At 40.1% G+C, this 21,464-nt stretch overlaps 1 protein-coding gene across 2 annotated transcripts in view; it reads left to right on the top strand.

Annotated features, from left to right (window-relative positions):
- LOC140486318 (guanine nucleotide-binding protein G(q) subunit alpha) overlaps positions 1-19,872 on the top strand; it is a 212,445-nt gene extending 192,573 nt beyond the window's left edge. For both annotated transcript variants that reach the window (XM_072585296.1, XM_072585305.1), the window contains 3 exons: positions 78-207; positions 7,351-7,504; positions 16,266-19,872. In XM_072585296.1, coding sequence (XP_072441397.1) covers positions 78-207; positions 7,351-7,504; positions 16,266-16,456 — 475 coding nt within the window. In that variant the 3' untranslated portion in view covers positions 16,457-19,872. The remainder of the gene's footprint in view (positions 1-77; positions 208-7,350; positions 7,505-16,265) is intronic.
- Positions 19,873-21,464: the final 1,592 nt, after the last annotated feature.

The raw sequence follows: 21,464 nt of genomic DNA, 5'->3' as shown, positions 1-21,464 counted from the left end.
TTGAAATTTGGACTTGTCAGGTTTTCGTAACATTATAGCTGGTTCATACGCAGTTTGGTCTTACATTGGTCTTTCAGAATGGTCGATGTTGGGGGTCAGCGGTCAGAACGAAGGAAATGGATTCACTGCTTTGAAAATGTGACATCTATTATGTTTTTAGTTGCCCTTAGTGAATACGATCAAGTTCTTGTGGAATCAGACAATGAGGTAAGTTATGTTACACATGACAATTCATGTAGTCCTTTATATCACATGGTTAATTTTGCTTTCAATGAAGATTACATTACAGATCTGAGTTTGATACACTGTCCCATAAAACAAAAGTAATTTGTATTCTCATAGTATATGTTGTATCAAAGAAGCATACCAGTTAGGAAAAGCAACACTAAACCAAAGAATTGGTGAGGGTCATGTGATTCAAATCTTATGCTGAATTTAAGGGTCTCCGTAGAGATTGATAACTTTTCAAAAGATATTTGCATTTCCAGTAATCAACTGGAAGTATCACACAAGATTTCAAGTTTAAAATCTTTTGCCTCTAACAAACCAGCTAACCAAAACGTCGATTTTTCCTGCTCCTCGGATGCTGCCTGACCTGCTGTGCTTTTCCAGCACCACTCTGATCGAAACTCTGGTTTCCAGCATTTGCAGTCCTCACTTTTGCCCACTGTTCAGTAGGTAACCAATCCACTAAACTACAAAAAAGGTATTTCCCGATTTAACTTTTAATGTGACTGAAAATTTAATTCTTTCCTGGACATAGGGGAGGTGCCAGAAGACTGGTCTGTAATTGCTGGAGTTATTTTCCAATCGATTTAACTTTGGTGATATGGAAGCTTCTAGAAACACTTGCTCAGGATAGAATTATTAGTCACATGGAAAAAGGTGCATCGATTAGGAAGACTCTGCATAGATTTATAAAGGAGAAATCAGGTTTATCAAACTTGATTTTTTTTTTGAAGAGATAACTTAAGTTTCAGTGCGGGTATTGTTTTTCTGGGAGGTTTTTGATACCAGCTTGAGGAAACTTATAAGTGGGACAGTAGCAATGTTGATACAAAATTGGCTGAGTGATGAGCAGCAGAGTAATGGTCAATAAATATTTTTGAGCTGGAGGAAGGTTTTCATTGGAGTTCCCCAGGGTCAGTATTGGGACCCTTAGTTTTCCTGCTTTTATCTGAATCTTGATTTGCAGGTGGCAATTTCAAAGTTTGCCAATGACACAAAACCTGGAGGAACTATAAACTGTGAGGAGGAGTGTGGAACTCCAAAAGGACATTGACAAGTTGGTGGGGTGGGCAAATACATGGTAGATGAGCTTCAATGTAGAGAAGTGTATGGTGATGCACTTTGGCAGGAAGGACATTGAAAGACAATATAGGATATGAAGTGCAATTTTAAAGGGTCTGCAGGAGCAGGGGAGACTTGTATGTTTATGTGCACAGATCATTGAAGGTGGGAGGACAGGTGGTGAGAGCAGTTAATAAAACACACAGTATTCTTCCTTTATTAATAGAAACCGAGTGTACAAGTGTGATGTAGCACTTGTGTACACCACTGGCTAGACCTCAGCTAGTGTGCTGTGTACAGTTATGGGCGGCACGTTATTGGAGAGATATGAATGCACCAGAGATATTGCAGAATTCATTGAAAAGTAAGGTTCCATTTCAGTTATCAGGATAGATTGAAGAAGTTGGGACTGATTTGCTTGGATAGAAGGAGACTGCGATGAGATCTGATAGAAGTTTTCGAAATCATGGATAGAGTAGACAAGGCAAAGTTGTTCCCACTCATAACAGGATCAAGAATGAGAGGATGTAGATTTAAACTGATGTGCAGAAGGAGCAAGGCTTGTGAGAGAGAAAAGTCCCCTTAGTTATGAAGTGATTAGTCAGGGTATGGAATGCACTGCCTCAGAGTGTGGTAGAGCAAGTTAAGTTGAGACATTCAAAAGCATTGGATATTTATTTGTGTAGTAATAGTGCACATGGATATAGGGAAAAGACAAAAGATTGGCACGAAGCAATGATGCTCATTTGAAGAGCTGGTGATGCAGCACAATGGGCTGGTGACATAGGTAGTGAATGGTCTGGATGTCTCGAGCTCTTGCACTCGCTCAGATTTTTGCAGACTGCATTAGTGGTACCATTTAAAAACCTTGTTAACTGACATTACAATGGCTTTTTGTAGATTTGTTTCATCTGCCTTGTGGTATAACTCACATACATTTTATATCCAGGTAGAAATGCTGATTAGCTATTTTCTAAACATTCAATTCCATAACACCTTGAATTTACATAAACCGTTCAACTGTTTATCAAACCTGATATTCCTATCACCTGCCTATGATTTGGAGATTAACATTCTATACATACTCAGCACAAATGCTCTTACTGTTGTGTAGAGGTGTAAAAATCCAGCAGTACCTTCCCAATATAAATAAAACTCTCTCCCATTAATAACCATGTCCCCGTGGCTTCATGCTAAGCAAAATAGTAGAACACGTGACTAATTTATTCTTCTGTTTTGATTTGAGGAAATGTTTGTAACTTGAAGGAGATAGGAGTAGCAGAAAGACGTAGTGAGAGTAGGGATGGAAGATAGACACTGCTGTTGGGTAGGGTGTTGGTGTCTGAGACCAGAATACGTGGAACTGAGTAGTGGGAATCATACCATTGGCAAGTTTACAGAGATAGAAGAAATTACGTCATTGAATAACTTAAGGACAAAGTAATACATTTGGTGTTTAATGGAACTGGGTATAATATCAGCCAATGAAAAAAAAGATTGGTTTGCAAGACTTCTCTTGAGATAGAATATGGCTTAATCTGGGGTGGTGAATAGGCAAGAAAATGCGATTAGCAATAACTGGTTTCTGTTCTTTGTGGCAAAATGTTAAAAGATAGAATTCTTTTTGGAATTGTTTTTCTCCACTTACCTGGCTTTGAATTAGATCAAGTAGCAGAAGAAAGTAGTGAGTTGACATACCATTGCTGTGTACTTCACCTTGGAATGAAGGGATGTATGTAGCCCCTATAAACTGCTGAATTCCTGACTGTGTTGTTATGTTGAGGAAATAACAAAACGGGACTGGTATTTCTCTACTGCTGAGGAAAGATTTGTCAGTATATGGCACTATATTATCTCTATCCAGCATTTGAGGAACTATGAACAGTAAACAAGTTTCCACTGATCATTTACAAGATGAGGAGGGGTCCAACAGGGGAAAGAGGAGAAAGTTAACAAAAGACAGGCTGTATTATTTAAACAAAGAAATACATGGAATGTAATTACGGGAATACATTTGGCAGAATCCTTTTGTTGAAAAGAAGATGTGAATTTGCAAGAACTTCCAAAGACCGTGTTCCAAATTTATTTCAGAATATTGAAAAGAAAACAGTGTTTCAGTTTTGAAGTCTGGTGTTGAGTTCCAATTCATCCCATTCAGGAACTGCCAAGTGAAAAGATACTGTAGACAAACTTGTCTATGTAACATGCTAGTGAGAATACTTATTGTCTCTACTGAGTACTAAATATGAAAAGAAACCCATTTTTCACAAATAAATGACAAAAAAGATTTTCAGAACTTGATGTGAAATTTTAAGATCAGGTAATTACAACAAAACAGAGTAATACTGGGATGTTTGGAATTGTATTTGGCTTGCATATTGGAACTAATGTTCTGTTCATATAAACAAATAAAGCTAATATCCCTGGTTCGACGCTGTGGAATCGGATTTTACTCTGTCATCAGAAACAGTGCAGCTGAGCCCCAAATAGGCAATGACGTCTGAGCAAGATTGATGTTCAGAACAAGCCAGTTTTAATGATGGCTTTCATTCACGTGCCACAGAACTAGCAAAGAAGTTATCTGGTTGAAGACAACTTTCCAGGATGAACGTGAATGAAATGGGAAAGAGGGGAAATGACAGGATAGAGGTGTGGATCATGGAACAAAGGGAGCCTAAGACTACTGTGAGGGCTCCAGAGGAACATTCCTGTTACTTTTGGCTGAAAAATAAACACTTTTTTTTCCAATTAAAGTGCTTAAATTAGTTAACATGTCTCCATGACGATGTCAAATATCATTAACGATTGTCATGAAAACCCATTTGGGAGAAAGTGAGGTCTGCAGATGCTGGAGATCAGAGCTGAAAATGTGTTGCTGGAAAAGCACAGCAGGTAAGGCAGCATCCAAGGAGCAGGAGAATCGACGTTTTGGGCACGAGCCCTTCTTCAGGAATGAGGAGAGAGTGCCAAGCAGGCTAAGATAAAAGGTAGGAGGTGGGACTTGAGGGAAGGGCGTTGGAAATGCGATAGGTGGAAGGAGGTTAAGGTGAGGGTGATAGACCGGAGTGGGGGTGGGGGCGGAGAGGTCAGGAAGAAGATTGCAGGTTAGGAAGGTGGTGCTGAGTTCGAGGGTTGGGACTGAGACAAGGTGGGGGGAGGGGAAACGAGGAAACTGGAGAAATCTGAGTTCTTCCCTTGTGGTTGGAGGGGTCCTAGGCAGAAGATGTGGCGCTCTTCCTCCAGCTGTCGTGTTGCTATGGTCTGGCGATGGAGGAGTCCAAGGACCTGCATGTCCTTGGTGGAGTGGGAGGGGGAGTTGAAGTGTTGAGCCACGAGGTGGTTGGGTTGGTTGGTCCAGGTGTCCCAGAGGTGTTCTCTGAAACGTTCCGCAAGTAGGCGGCCTGTCACCCCAATATAGAGGAGGCCACATCGGGTGCAGCGGATGCAGTAAATGATGTGTGTGGAGGTGCAGGTGAATTTGTGGTGGATATGGAAGGATTCCTTGGGGCCTTGGAGGGAAATAAGGGGGGAGGTGTGGGCGCAAGTTTTGCATTTCTTGCGGTTGCAGGGAAAGGTGCCGGGAGTGGAGGTTGGGTTGGTGGGTGGGTGTAGACCTGACAAGGGAGTCACAGAGGGAGTGGTCTTTTCGGAACGCTGATAGGGGAAGGGAGGGAAATATATCCCTGGTGTTGGGGTCTGTTTGGAGGTGGTGGAAATGACGACAGATGATACAATGTATATGGAGGTTGGGGGTGGGTGGTAGGTGAGGACCAGTGGGGTTCTGTCCTGGTGGCTATTGGAGGGGCGGGGCTCAAGGGTGGAGGAGCGGGAAGTGGAGGAGATGCAGTGGAGAGCATCGTCGATCATGTCTGGGGGGATATTGCGGTCGTTGAAGAAGAAGGCCATCTGGGTTGTTCGGTATTGGAACTGGTCCTCCTGGGAGGAGATGCGGCGAAGACAAAGGAATTGGGAATATGGGATGGCGTTTTTACAGGGGGCAGGGTGGGAGGAGGTGTAGTCTAGGTAGCTGTGAGAGTCGGTCGGTTTATAGTAAATGTCCGTGTTGATTGAGTCGCCCGAGATAGAAATGGAGAGGTCTAGGAAGGGGAGGGAGGAGTCTGAGACGGTCCAGGTAAATTTGAGGTTGGGGTGGAAGGAGTTCGCAAAGTGTATGAACTGTTCAACCACCTCGTGGGAGCACGAGGCAGCGCTGATACAGTCATCGATGTAGCGGAGGAAAAGGTGGGGGTTGGTGCCAGTGTAGCTGTGGAAGATGGACTGTTCCACATATCCTACAAAGAGGCAGGCATAGCTGGGGCCCATGCGGGTGCCCATGGCTACTCCTTTGGTTTGGAGGAAGTGGGAGGATTGGAAAGAGAGGTTGTTCAGAGTGAGGACCAATTCAGTCAGTCGAAGGAAGGTGTCAGTGGAAGGGTACTGGTTGGTGTGGCAGGAAAGGAAGAAGTGGAGGGCTTTGAATCCTTCGTGATGGGGGATGGAGGTATAGAGGAACTGGATGTCCATGGTGAAGATAAGGCGTTGGGGACCGGGGAAGTGAAAATCATGGAGGAGGTGGAGGGCGTGGGTGATGTCGCGAACGTAGGTGAGTAGTTCTTGGACGAAGGGGGACAGGACTGTGTCGAGGTATGCAGAGATGAGTTCGGTGGGGCAGGCGCAGGCTGAGACAATGGGTCGGCCGGGGCAGTCAGGTTTGTGGATTTTGGGCAGGAGGTAGAAACGGGCGGTGTGGAGTTGTGGGACTATGAGGTTGGAGGCGATGGATGGGAGATCGCCTGAGGTGATGAGGTTATGGATGGTCTGGGAGATGATGGTTTGGTGGTGGGAGGTGGGGTCATGGTCCAGGGGGCAGTAGGAGGGGGTGTCCGCGAGCTGGCGTCTAGCCTCAGTGGTGTAAAGGTCAGTGCGCCAAACCAACCCAACCTCCACTCCGGGAACCTTTCCCTGCAACCGCAAGAAATGCAAAACTTGCGCCCACACCTCCCCTCTTACTTCCCTCCAAGGCCCCAAGGGATCCTTCCATATCCACCACAAATTCACCTGCACCTCCACGCACATCATTTACTGCACCCAATGTGGCTTCCTCTATATTGGGGTGATAGGCCGCCTACTTGCGGAACGTTTCAGAGAACACTCTGGGACACCTGGACCAACCAACCCATCCACCCCGTGGCTCAACACTTCAACTCCCCCTCCCACTCCACCAAGGACATGCAGGTCCTTGGACTCCTCCATCGCCAACCATAGCAACACGATGGCTGGAGGAAGAGCGCCTCATCTTCTGCCTAGGACCCCTCCAACCACAAGGGATGAACTCAGATTTCTCCAGTTTCCTCATTTCCCCTCCCCCCACCTTGTCTCAGTCCCAACCCTCGAACTCAGCACCACCTTCCTAACCTGCAATCTTCTTCCTGACCTCTCCGCCCCCACCCCCACTCCGGTCTATCACCCTCACCTTAACCTCCTTCCACCTATCGCATTTCCAACGCCCCTCCCCCAAGTCCCTCCTCCCTACCTTTTATCTTAGCCTGCTTGGTACACTCTCCTCATTCCTGAAGAAGGGCTCGTGCCCAAAACGTCGATTCTCCTGCTCCTTGGATGCTGCCTGATCTGCTGCGCTTTTCCAGCAATACATTTTCAGCTATGAAAATCCATATGGTACACCACAACATACAAGGGCACCTTGTGTTTGGTAACATGTGCAGGCCTTTCCAGCAATATGCACATCCCAAATTGGAATAAGGGTTTTTAAAAAAAACAATAACTGGGCATCGTATCGGGTGATACTGTTCTTATGTTCTGATGTTTCAGCAGTTAGTTGACCTTTCTTTTATCCTAATGTTATCCTTTCACTGAGTGGAACTTTGGCTATTTAACACCCCATTTTGATCAACATTGTCAATTGACTTCAGATTTGTGAGAAGTATGTTATTTCCATGTTTGAGCTTGAAACTAATTACATGAATAAACTGCAGGGCCTTGTATCTTATTTCTTCTAATTTCTGATTGTTAATTTTGTTTGCTTCAATATAATTATTCCAGAATCGAATGGAAGAGAGCAAAGCACTATTTAGAACGATTATCACATATCCCTGGTTTCAGAACTCCTCAGTCATCCTCTTCTTAAACAAAAAGGATCTGTTGGAAGAAAAGATCATGTATTCTCACTTAGTTGATTATTTCCCAGAGTATGATGGTGAGTAAATTGAATTTAAAATTATTGCCTAAGGATTTTATTTTCTAAAATGCAATTAGATTAGTTTTTGCTATTATCGTGAATGTGAAACTTTGAAAAATGTTCCTTGATTAATATTCTTCTAATTGTTGAAATAACTGATCAATTTTTTGAATGCATTGAATTGGAATCTGTTAACTTTTAAAATCATTTGGTTGTGGGGAATGTATTGTTTCTTTGTTTTCCTATTGATTTCAAAACACTGGTTTCAATTATATCAATAAGTGAATTGATACAACATTGAAGTGTGTTGGAAGGTAAAGCATAGAAATAAGTGTTCAGTTCCAACTGTTCACATCAATATTTATCCAAGTGAGCAGTCATATTAAGGTCATTATTTCATATTTTCTGTAGCTGAATACCACCTTTTTAATTATACCACCTATTTGATCTAAGCAAAAATGAAGGTACGGGAAAAAAATTAGCAGCAGCCATGAGTTAGAATGTGAAAATATTTTGTGATTGACCACATATGTGGTGTTCCTACAGACACAGGTACCCACAGACATCTCAAAGCACTTCACATCAAGCATGTACCTTTCAAATGTGGTTGCTGTATTGTAGGAAAAGTGATATCCAATCGATGCACAGGCAACTCTTTAAAAACAGCAGTGTGATGATAATCACATGTTCTGATTTTTGTGGTGATGATGGAGGTATAAATATTCCCTAGGACACTGGGATAACTTCTCTGCAGAATCAACAATTGTTGTATGGACTTCTTACATCTGTTCAAGCAAGTGAATGGGGCCCTGACTTAAATGGCTTTTCCAAAAGGTGGTGTCCTAACAGTGCAACTCTCCCTCAGTATTGCACTGGTCTGTCAGCTTTGATTTTTGTGATCATACCGTAAAGTGGAACTTGTACCAAGAATCTGGTGATTTAGAAGTGCTACCAACTGAGCCATGGTTGACACCCAGGAAGCATCAGTTAGATTTCATTGATTTGGAAATGATATATAGAAAATGAGAGAGAAATAACAAAAAAGGATTAACAGAGATAGAGACAAAAATAAAAAAAAACATTTTTTTAATCTTGGGAGCACAAAGATTTGAAAGAATTAGACCTACCTTATTAATTTTTCAATTCTAAAAAGTTTGAGGGTTAGTAGTCATGGCCAATCATACTAAAAATTAATTTATACTTGCATTCATCAGCATAACCTTTTTTCTTCCATGCAAAACAGATTAACAGGTTGTGTATGCAACAACCTCAAACTTTACATCGATTTCAGTTCTGTTGCTTATGGATGAGTAGGAATATGTTGGGTAGTAACTACATGATTCCTGCATCAAACTGTGTGCCCCAGAAGTTGCTGTCCTATTTACTCCACAAATGATGAGTAACCTTACAATTATTCTCGATTCAGTAATCATCAGTCAGATTCAGAAAAAGGCTAATGGAATATTATTTTTATAGTAAGAATACTAATACATTCATTTGTGGTGGAGGGGAGGTGAAATTGCTACAGCTATTTCAAGACCTATTTTGCAATATTCTGGAGTGCTCTATAAATTTTGGGGTATACAACTTGGAAAAAATAGATCAAGGAAGGATATATTCTCCTGACTCTAAGGTTAGATTAAGAGGAGAAATTGCATAAATCTGGTTTATATTTAAATGTTATTTTATTTGAAGATTTTAGTATTTTGGAAGTAATTAATAGGATCAAAAGATGCATTTTTTAAAAGTAAGGCATTTAAGAACTGAGGGCAGGTTCACATGGCAGTTAGGATGGCAAATGAAATGTAATGTTTGCTTTCATTTCAAGAAGGCTAGAACACAAGAGCAGTTATGTAGTGCTGAGGCTGTACAAGTCTCTGGTCAGTCTACAGTTTGAACATTGAGAGCAGTTCTGGACCTTGTATTTAAAAGATGTGGGGGGGAGGGGTCAGAGAACGTCACAAAACTGATTCTGGGGTTAAGGGGCTTGTCATGTGAGGAACGGATGAGGACTTTGGGTCTGTAATTGGAGTTTAGAAGGAAGGTGGTGGGGGGTGTCTGATTGATTGAAACTTTTAGAATACTGAGCGGCTTGGATGGAGTGGACATGGTGAAGATGTTTCTACCAGTAGGAGAGACTAAGACCCGAAGCCACAGCCTCAGTGAAGGGATGCCCCTTTCGAACTGAACTGAGGGTGGTGAATCTGGAAATCATTGCCACAAAAGGCTATGGAGGCCAAGTCATTGAGTGTGTTTAAGACAGAGTAGATATGTTCTTGACGAGACAGGGTATCAAGAGTTACAGGGAGAAGGCAGGAAAATGGGGTTGAGAAACATTTCAGCCATGATTAAATGGCACAGCAGACTCAGTGGGTCAAATGGCCTAACATTTGTTCCTTTTTTTTAAATGCTGTTATGGACAAAATCAGTGCTGTGCTATTTTAGAGAGATTTTAGGATAACATTTTAATACAAACGTTTGTTGAAATATGGACACTTCTCCCACAAAAAGCCTTGGATGCTTGCTGAATTAATTGTTTTAAATCTGAGATTGATATGCTGGATAAGAGGATAAAATTACATGAAAGGCCTTTTGCCACAATGGTAGTGTGCCTAGTTCAAATTCCATCCGCACATATTGTGTCTGATCAGACAGATTTTAAAAATACTTGAATCAATGTGGAATTGAGGCAGATGAATGGAGTTAATGATGAAGTAGGCTTGAAATGAAAACAAAGTTCTGGAGAAAGTCAGCAGACCTAACAGTATCTCTGGAAAGAGAAACAAAGTTAACATTTCAAGTCAGGTGTAATATCTTCAGAATTCTAAATATCTGTTTCTCTCTCCACAGATACAGCCAGATCTGTTGAGTCTCTTCAGCACTTTGTTTTTAATTTTTATTTCCCGCAGCCGCAGTATTTTGCTTTTATTTGATGAAGTACCCTGAAGGGATTAAATGGCCTACTCCAGTTTTATGTTCATGTTCGGCAATGTTGACACTTACCAAATCCATTGTTGCATTCTACGGCCCCACAAGATATTTGATTAAAATAGGAGCCAGGGACATCACTTGTTCACCATTACCATCAATTTTAGGGTAGTAAATTGGAAAACGTTTGATTACAATTCCTGAATAATGTGTCTGCAATACTTTATCATTCTCAATAACTTGCATTTATATCACACATTTAACGTAGGAAAACTTCCAAAGCACTTCACAAGAATGTAACCAGACTATTAACATCTTGGCAGGTACCAGTAACGTTTGCAAATAAATTAAAACTCTTAGCTGTTAACAGAATTAAACTACAAGATTTCACATCTTAAATTTCAGTTTTATTTTCTTGGATTTAAACTAAATAAGTATTACAAACTAAAAAAATGTTGGCTGAATCTTATCATTTATCAGCCAAATGTCAATTTTGAGGGATTTTAATAGAGCGTAGGTGATTTACTCCAAATAGTTCTCTGCTGGTCAGCTCATTATTCATTATCAGCTGGCTCCCTACAAAAGATCATTTCTACTGCCTTGAGTAGCAGTACTCTTGTGGTCATCAGAGGTGGAAATGATAACTGGTGCGGGATCTTGCTGGCATTTGTGCTGTAGACACTATATTTAAAACCCCAGTTGTGCACCATCTCAAACGCTGCAAAGCAGGAACTGCCCTTAATGTGTTGGCTGTACAATTGGAAAGGATGTGGCTGAGAGAAAGGAAACTGCAGGCTGGGGACCAACCCCAGGACCAACAAAGGAGACAATGGCATCAGATGTTAGCAGCCTTGCCCAGAGCAGCCATTCAGATCAATTAGACACAAGAGCAACAGTCAGGTTTGTTGGAGACAATCAGTAAACTAGATAAACTGGAGGAATTCACCAACATTATCAGCTGGCTGTGATGTGTGCATCTGGCTATCTCTATGGACAGGTTGGCAGTTGTCATTGAGTGTCACATCCAGCAGAATGGTGTAGCTGCAAATGCATAAAAATCTGGATTCCATTGCTTTTGTCACTGATGGACAGTAACATTGAAAAGGTGACAGAAGGAAAGAGGAACCTTGACCTTATTCCAGGTGCCTTTCACCACAAGGAAACTGGGTGATGCCAGCAGTCTCCCCTCAGGATACTCCAGAGGTACCCAGCCCCTTCTCATCCACCCTGCCTGCATGCCCCATTTGGAAGTTGCAGTTGAGGAAGATGAGTCTGCATCAGGACAGAGCACTCACCGCATTTCTGAGCACACTAGCCAAAAAGGCTGCCAGGGTCATTCCCCCCCCAAATCCTTAAGACCAATATATCCACTAAAGAGCAAGCTCCATCCATCTGACCTGTGGACCCTGAGATTGTCTCTAGGTATAATGGGAAGGCACATAGGTGGCATGCGTGACACTTCATTGTAAATAAAATGTCACATGTAAATATTTTTACTTTAATCATCAGCTGTCTGATCGACTATCATTTTACGTTTAGGATCAAGAATCAAGCAACAGAAATTACCCTTTCTTAGTACCATACAACATTAGAACCCAGGCTGAAGGTGTTCTACTCTTTCCTTAATGCCCATTGGGGTTCTTGTTTATGGGAACATCCGATGTTATGAAGCCTTCAAATTAACATCAAGTTAACATCAACTTAAATTAAACAACAAGAAGGGTGAAGAAAGAACAAACAAAAAGCTTCATTTGCTTTGAAAGCAAACAGATCTTACCTTTGAAGCAGCAATGTATCTACAGTAAATGAATTGTCTTCAACCAACTCCAATTGCAATTGGATGCCATGTCTGGCTTGTCATACTCGACACTGCACACTACTTTTTATCATGGTGAAGGTGATATTCCTCCCACTAAACGTCCTCACCTTCCTTCTCAGAAAAGTCCTTCTCTTCCAGTTCTTCCGCGTGTATCATGTCCCCCTTTTTCCTGCTGTAATTGTGCAAAACAAAGGGTGCTAGGATTATGCAGCATACTATTTGGTCCCTCGCGTCAGATCGATTCAAGCGTTGGAACCTTATCTTTGGCCTTTTGTCAGTTCCAAGATAGTCCTGGGGGGAGAATGGGCTGCATTGTATTGATGCTTGGCCTCCGTCAGGGTTTTGTAAAAGAGTGATCAGCCATACTTGGAGATGGTAACCCTTGTCTCTCAGCAGCTATTCCTTGGAAAGCATTTGATCTTTGGAATAAAGCAGGAACCTGAGAGTTCTTGAAGATGTAGGCATCATGACGGCTTCCACAGTCCTTAAGATGTGATAACACTGATTATAGATGATGTGGAGTGGAACTTTGATGCACAGTGTCTGTCGTACCCTGTGCATGGCGAAGCTGATCTATGTCGGCACAGCATCTTGACCAGGCAGTAGTAGTGACCTCATCACAGAGAATATGGCACTTTATAAGTTCTTACTTTGGAAATAAAGCCAGACTGATTCAAGTTTGAGATACAAACAAACTTGAATTATGGCCTCACACCTAAAATGCAATGTCTGGCTTGAGATGTTTCCTTTATTCTGATAAAACCTGGAGTTATCTTGGGACAGTGACTTGAAAACTTTCTGGGATTTACATATTAATGAATCAAAACGTGCACCTCCATTCTAATTGATTAAAGACTTGATAGCTATCTAGGTTTGTTCAGTACATTTGCATAAGCTGTATGACCCTTTGAACTCTTTCTTATAAATTCTATGTCTGATATATTTTCTCACTAGCGCCCAAGGAAGGAGCAAGGGTTCAGAGAGCTTGTGGTTTTAAATAAACCTATTTGACTATAACGCGGTGTCGAGTGATTTTTGACTTTTTTCCAATATAGGCAGCATCCCATAACCACACTCTTGGCAAGGCAATTTAGCAAAACCATTGAGGTTCTAGCGAGTTTTGGGAAGATTTGTAGCTCAGGTTGATATTCTGGATGTAAGCTTGCTCGCTGAGTTGCAAGGTTCATTTTCAGACATTTTGTCACCATACTGGGTCACATCATCAGTGAACCTCCGGTGAAGTGCTGGTGTTATATCCCACCTTCTATTTATGTGTTTAGGTGTCCTTGGGGTTGCTGATGTCATTTCCTGTTCTGTTTCTCGGATGGTGTTAAATGGTGTCCAAATCAATGTGTGTGTTGATAGAGTTCCAGTTGGAATGTCATGCTTCTAGGAATTCTAATGCATATCTCTGTTTGGCTTGTCCTAGGCTGGATGTGTTGTCTCGGTCAAAGTGGTGTCCTTCCTCATCTGTATGTAAGGATACTAGTGAGAGTGGGTCATGTCTTTTTGTGGCTAGTTGATGTTTTGCAAAACATACATTTACAAAACAAAAAATGCAAGAACTGTAAAAAACACTACATTGGACAAACAGGCAGAAAACTAGCCACCAGGATGCATGAATATCAATGAGCCACAAAAAGACATGACCTACTCTCACTAGTATCCTTACATACAGATGAGGAAGGACACCCAGTTTGACTGGGACACTGCATCCAGCCTGGAACAGGTTAAACAGAGAGAGACACGAGAATTCCTAGAAGCACGGCATTCCAACTGGATTAGATTTTGTAAAGTGTGGAAATAGGCCCTTCGGCCCAACAATTCCACACTGACCCTCCAAAGAATAACCCACCCAGACCCATTTCCCTCCGACTAATGCACCTAACACTATGGGCAATTTAGAATGGCCAATTCACCTGATCTGCACATCTTTGGACTGTAGGAGGAAACCGGAGCACCCGGAGGAAACCCACGCAGACACTGGGAGAATGTGCAAACTCCACACAGACATTCACCCGAGGCTGCAATCGAACCTGGGACCCTGGCGCTGTGAAGCAGCAGTGTTAACCACTGAACCACCGTGCCACCAATTTGGACACCATTTATCACCACCTGAGGAAAAGATCAGGAAATGACATCACCAACCCAAGAAAACCTAAACACACAAATAGAAAGTGGGACGTAACACCAGCACTTCACCGGAGGCTCACTGATGATATTACCTAGTATGGTGACGGAATATCTTGAGAACAAACCTTCCTGTTCAGTGAGCAAACTTATATCCACTAAGGTTCTCATCTGCCCTTCTCCAGTCCAGCAGAACCAAATACTGAAAGAAGTAGTTTGCTTCATTTTATTTCCAAGAGGAACTTCTTGTCTAAGTCTCTAGCAGCAGAGAACTGGAACTGTTAGCTTAGCAGGAGCAAAACCTCATAACTGAAAGAAAAACTAAAAATCTTCCTGGGTCTGCGGGAGCTCTGACCCTGCCTACTTGTGTTGCTTTTGTCTAATTTAAAACAAAAATACCCAGGGATAACTTCCAAGTTTTTAACTGACTGCCTGTCTAAAGTGGACATTCTAGCACCACTGCAGCAATATCTCTGGAAGAGAAACAGTACAGAATAGGTCTGTCTTAAAAGCCACAGTACTGTCACAGTTCCTAGTAGAACAGCAGGGTGCTTCAGTGATTAGCACTGCTGCCTGACAGATTGAGGGATCCAAGTTTAATTCCAGCCTTGGGCGATCGTGTAGGGTTTGCGTGGGTTTCCTCAGAGTTCTCCAGTTTCCTCCTCCCAATCCAAAGATGTGCAGGCTAGGCGAATTGACCATGATAATTTGCCCATTGTGTTCAGAGATGTGTAGGTTAGGCGCATTAGTCAGGAGTAAATGTAGAGTAATAAGGTAGGGGGAATGGGTCTGGGTGAGTTACTCTTTGGAGGGTTGGTATGTACTTATTGGGCCAACTGGCATGTTTTTACACTGTAGGGATTCTATGAATGAATGGATCCTTAGAAACAGTTAGTTTCCTCACTGCCTCCTTTCTTCGAAAGTCCAAATCAGAAATGCCACCTTTTCTTTTACCCCGATAACCTCTTGGCAGGTCCTGACTCAGTCTTCTACTACATGCTTCTCTGAGAAAATCACACAGCTAAAATCCAAAATCAAAAATAAACCTTCTCTGCAGGTTATCCTTAGAGCATTGTGTCACACCAGGGATATTCCTCCTGGAGATTTAAACTAATCTCCAATTCCCAAACATTATTTTGTTCAGGGAGGCAGCACACAAGATTAAGTTTGCGCTAATGTTTTCCACCAGTTACACTGTTTTGATTTGCAAGTCTTACCCACTTTCTATAACCTTTTAATATATTTCATCTTTTGAAGAAACATTTTAATTCTCCTTGAAGTAGAAAAATGATTGTATGAGAAAAGTTGCCCTGACACAATGGGCTGGGCACCATGAATCTCAGTTGACAGAATACTTCAGCTGAAAATAGGAAACTTCCGTCCATGGTTTTGTTGGAGTTGTTTGAGACGGGAGCTAATATTGGCTAGGATACTTGAAGACCACTCAGTTCTTGCACATAGATTTTACAGATTCAGTGTCTCTATCGAGACCAAAGGAGCTGGTAAACAGGATTGTGATTTCAGTTTTCATTCAAAGGATAGTGATAGCATCTCTTTGTCTGGAGCACGTTCATGATATTGCAATGAGTTGTCTCTCCTCCAGGTTATGTATTCTCATTAGCAGCCTTTGTCATTGAAAACATGAATTACATTATAAATTGAACCATTTTATGGGTAACTTTGTAGATTATTTGATCATTTATTTATGTGTAGAAATATTTAAAATGTACATTAAATGTTCTAATTGTCCACTTAGAAACATGAACAATATGCTTAACTTTGAATTGTTTACAGTTCTAGTGTATTACAGCCATTGTAACATTACTGTATGGAGACATGAAGACTGCCTGAGGGATATGTAATTAAGTAACTGTATATTCTTTCAAATTACCTTACTAACAGGACCGCAACGAGATGCACAAGCAGCGAGAGAGTTTATTTTGAAGATGTTTGTGGACCTGAATCCTGATAGTGACAAAATTATCTACTCTCACTTCACGTGTGCTACAGATACAGAGAATATACGGTTTGTCTTTGCTGCTGTCAAGGACACTATCCTACAATTAAACCTAAAGGAATATAACCTGGTCTAGTTTACTAACTGACTTGGTGGGAAAAAAAATAAGAGCAACTGTATTATCTGTGAAAATAATTTGCATAATGCTAATTTATTGCCATTCTGGACTCTGTGTGCTTCCACAGAGATTTAGTAAATATTATGATTTTATTTAACAAAAATGGGGCAAAAGATGCTGACACACCTTTGCAGCACTCGTCCACTTTTTAGGCAAAATTTTGTGATTTCATGTAAAATTTTCAATTTTCACTGTAAATTCTGATTTCAGCTCTCCGAAGGTAGGGTTTTTTGCTTCTTCAAGCATACCCCTTCCTTTTCCCCAAAGGAATACTTGAGGTACAATGTCCCTTTTCCTGTCATCTGTTCCTCTTGATGCTCAATGGTACACAGTAAAAATTGTCATGTTTTTGGCAGATACCAAGCTACCAATGGTATAATTTTTTTTCTGATAGATGAAAAGTATTGGTACTGTGATTTTTAAATATGTATAATTTACTCCTCAAATTTCAAACTAAGCAATTTGTCTTCATCTTAAGCTATAAAGATGGGAGCTCATTAAGCAATAGCTGATTGCTCATCTGTAAATGTTGCCACACTTGGATTCCCAAAAACATGGATAGATGTAGGTAAGAGTACAATATTGAGAATGTTGTGTACTTGTAAATCAGTATATGGGGTTCAATTTCTATTTATTATGTGCCATTCTATTGCTACGTACGAGACTTGTTTTACTGAAAGATGCCAAACAAAATATTATCTACACTACATTTGATGATTTTTGCAATCTTTGCTTGGGTTGTTCTCCTTAGAACTGTAGCTGGAGACATCATTGATGTACTTACTTTGCACCAGTGTAGTTCTTAAATACTTCTTTTAAGTGAAAAATGTTTTAATATTGCCACTCATGGCGTTTTCAATATTTTTGAAGTTTTAGTGATAAAAATTGCTTTACTCAAAATGCCTAAAATCATGTGGCTCATATCACAGTAGTGACTGCACTTGAGCAGAAGATGAATGGTAAGCAAATAACATTGTAGTATTGACTCCTGGGTTCTTCTAAAAGCAGTTTCCTTGGACACATACCAAAACAGTGAGGGAAAAAATATGGTGCTCTTCCACATTGTTATATTTGCCATTAACTATGTATTATTCTTTGACATTGGCAGATCAGTGTCCATGACTAACTTTGTATCTTAACTTTTTTACACATATGTTAAAAGGTATTGTGATGATGTTTTGATTAAACTCTGACAGATCCTTAATTTTAAACCAGAATGATTTTCATTTGCCATAATGCCCTAGTAAATGAATGTGTGTCATTATTTTCATTCTTTTCAAATCTGAGTCTGAAGCTTTGGTGACTGTTTAAAGAGTAGATATTTGAATGGACATGACTGTGTTCCTTTAACTTCCTAGTTTTCTGGATTTTTTGTTCTTTGAGATGTTAACATTGATGGTTCAGGTAGCTAATTTAAAATTATCTGTACTGTCCATTGTCAAAGATGATATGTCTTTGTGCATGGTTTCCTGCTTCAAAAGAGAAGCTTTTGTTTCTATGGAGCACCGAAGTTAATGGTCAGTGATTATCTCCCTCAATTCCTGCACCTCCATCAAACATGCATTTGTGCTTTCATAGATAAAGCTCTTATAATTTGTAAAACTTGGCTATAGGCGTAGTGTAATTATAATCTTGTAATAATTGTGTGTGAATACGTATATATATTATATATATGTGCACACATGCGCTCACATCCATATTGGCTTTGTGATAATTTTGGCAAATTGAATGTGCTATATTGATAATATATATCTATGTAATTGTATTGTAAGTCTTATAGCTAATTCGCATTTTGAATAATGTTATTTACTTTTTTTATGAGAAGCGAATGTAAATTTTTGCCATTTTTTTCTCAGTTAGGGTTTAAAGTATTTTCATTTTGAAAGTCAAGATAATTATCATAGTGTAGTAGTCTGATTAATATACATGTGTTTCTGATCAAAGAATTCCTTTTGATAAAATTTAAATCCATCCTTTCTCTCCTAGAAAGTACTTGTACAAACTTTAATCAATGACTCCGCCCATGAAGCAGTCAAAAAAATTGACTTCTATATCTTGTCACATCGTCATGTATAAAAGAAAACAACTTGCCATAAATCCTTAAATTAAGAAAGTGTTCTCGATCAAAGGTTGTATTTTGGGGAAAGTCATATGCCAAATTCTTGTATCTATAGTGTTTCTGATGGAATTGGTCGTAGTTCACATTATACAGAATGTTTGTATTACCAGTAGATAGTTAAATTTGTGTTTTATGCCTTATGGCAGTGGAGTCAAGAACTTTGTGCCTCAGAATTGAAGCCCAAGACAAGAGATGCCTGCCCCCCCCAAACATATGTGCTGTGTTGGGTGTCAGAATTGAAAGTTAGATATTGGCTTTTACATTATTGGTAATGCACTGGAGGGACCAATGCAATGTCATTAATCCCTGTGAACGAAGAAAGACATTATATTGTCAATATGAAGTAAGCCAAGTCCTGCAGCTACTTGCCATTTACCAATTCATGTCACTAAGTGCAAACAAATAAATGAAGTTAGGCATGCTGTATGTAAAGATGTAAGGATGACCAGTAGCTTGGTCAACTCTTGTAACATCTACATTTTTTGTAATCTAATAGAATGTACATAAAGTATGTTAATTTCGCCTACAAAAGCCCTGCCTTCATTTATTTTTTAAATTGCTCAGTCAATTAGTCTTTCAAGAATTTTAGTTCATCGGCACTTCCAGCAGAGAAATTGAAAGCTGTTAAGAAATTAAATATTTTAATTGAAAATCATGTATGGCATTATGGCTGCCAGATCAATTCTGCTCCAAATAATATAGAATTAAAGAGATCTAAATCATAGTAGAGTGAAATAGTGTGCACCATGGGCAATTTCTTGTAGTGCCAGATTCTTTTAAATGTTCTGGTAGGACTTGTATATTTAATTCCTGTTAGATAATTTTAACATGCAATATTTTAAAAAAATCATATTTGCTGTTTTTAAATTGCCACTTAAATGCATGTATTGTCATTGTTTGGGGAAGGGAAATAGTTTTTGGAAAAAACTAATGTATATTAATGCCCCAAATGATCTTGCTGGTTACAAATATAGTATTTTTTGGCCATAATTTTGTACTGGTTTCATTTGATGTCTCCTGGTTGTATTTTTCTTCTTAACTGCTTTTCATGATACTGTACTTGGAATAAAATTTTATTCCACTGATTTTTGTCTTCACATAAAAAAAGACTACTATTATCCAGTATTTTTTTTCAGCACGTGAGACTAATAATTGTCCTTTAGACTCTCATGGGAGAAATTTGATCAATGTAGTAGCACAGAAAAGACTTGTCCCTTGTCATGGATTGTATGTTCAATAAAATGAATACTTTGAATTTTTAGTGCTCCACATGTTCATTCTAATGTAAGTACTCAATGAACTATTGCCACAGTAATCAGGCCCTTTCACTACCAAGTTTTCAATGGAAAATACACATAATGTTAAAACAGATGTAGAAACGAATTGCTGTTTCTGGTTTCCTTTCACCATTTCATAGTTTAGAGCTTGAACACTGCAAAACAAAAACAGCCATGCTGCCAAGACTCTCTGTCTTGTACTAAGCAGAACAAATTACAAATTTCAATTGATCAAATAATTTAAATCACTCATTGCCCACTGGTTGGCATATCAACTTTAATTGGCAAAGGCATTGCCATGTAGAAATTCATAAAGAAACAGAAGCTCTCCACTTTGCCAGGTCATTTAAAAAATATTTTTTAAGGCTTAATAGATTCCTTTATTTGCGGACAACAGACCCTTGCATCTCAATGTATGTAACTTCTGTAAGTATTATGAGTTTGACGGATTTGTCTTAAATTGTTTGTTACTGTAGTTATTACTACACTAAGGATTGGTTAGCAAGTGCTGCATCTTACCCATTCGCCTGCTCCACGACCTCCTCACCCAATTTGTCTGCCACCTTATCCCCTCACCCATTCACCTGCCACTGTTAGCTGCTCACCCATTCGTCTGCTACCCAATCCCCTCACCTACAGACCTGTACCTTCCTTCTCACACACTGATCACCTTACCCATTTAATGTATGCATTTGCTGTTCTTCTGTAGCCTCTCAGAGGCTTAAGGCAATTATTGTTTACTTACTAGACTTTGGTAATTAGTGTAACAAAATGGGGTATGACAGATAAATAATCATATAACTTTTTGTCTGATCTGTGTCGGATATAACAATTGGGAAATTCTGTAATTCCCTTCATTGTGGATTTACAGTTGTTATTATTCTTTCAGTTGCCTCATCCCTAAGATTTGAATTTCCACCCCCAAAAGATCTCCACCTCAATCCTCCTCTTCAAGAGGCTCCTTAAAATCTACCACTTTGGTCAAGCTTCTGATCATTTGACCTAATACCTTCTTGTATAGCTGACTGTTATACATTGCTTTATGATGTTCCTGTTAAAGGCCATCTTTCATTACATTGAAGATAGTTGTAGCGAAAAAGTTAGAATGCATTACAAAATCTTTAATAGCAGAGGACTTGAGAAACAGTAATGGGACTGGACAGTGTCAGTGCGAATTTATGAAAGAAAGTCATGCTTGACAAACCTATTGGAATTTATTTAAGGATATAACGACTGGAGTTGTTGAGGATGAGCCATTGGATGTGGTTTCCTTGAACATCCAGAAGGCTCTTGGTGAGGACTCCGATAAGAGCTTAACATGTAAAATTAAAGCGGATAGCATTAGTGTACTGATAGCGATAGTGTACCAACTTGGATAGAGAACTGATCGGCAGACAGGAAGCAAAAAACAGAAGTAAACAGATCATTTTCTGAGTTGCAGCCAGTGACCTATAGAATACCTCAAGGATCAGTGTGTGGATCCCAGCTGTTCACAACATATATTAATGAATTAGCTGAGGGAACTAAATGTAGATGCCCAAGTTTTCAGATGATACAAAGCTGGGTGGGA

The sequence above is a fragment of the Chiloscyllium punctatum genome, chromosome 2 (genome assembly GCF_047496795.1).
Source record: "Chiloscyllium punctatum isolate Juve2018m chromosome 2, sChiPun1.3, whole genome shotgun sequence".
NCBI classification, from domain to species: Eukaryota; Metazoa; Chordata; class Chondrichthyes; order Orectolobiformes; family Hemiscylliidae; genus Chiloscyllium; species Chiloscyllium punctatum.
Note: the sequence above shows the minus strand (reverse complement) of the source record. Positions and strands in the feature narration are given on the sequence as shown.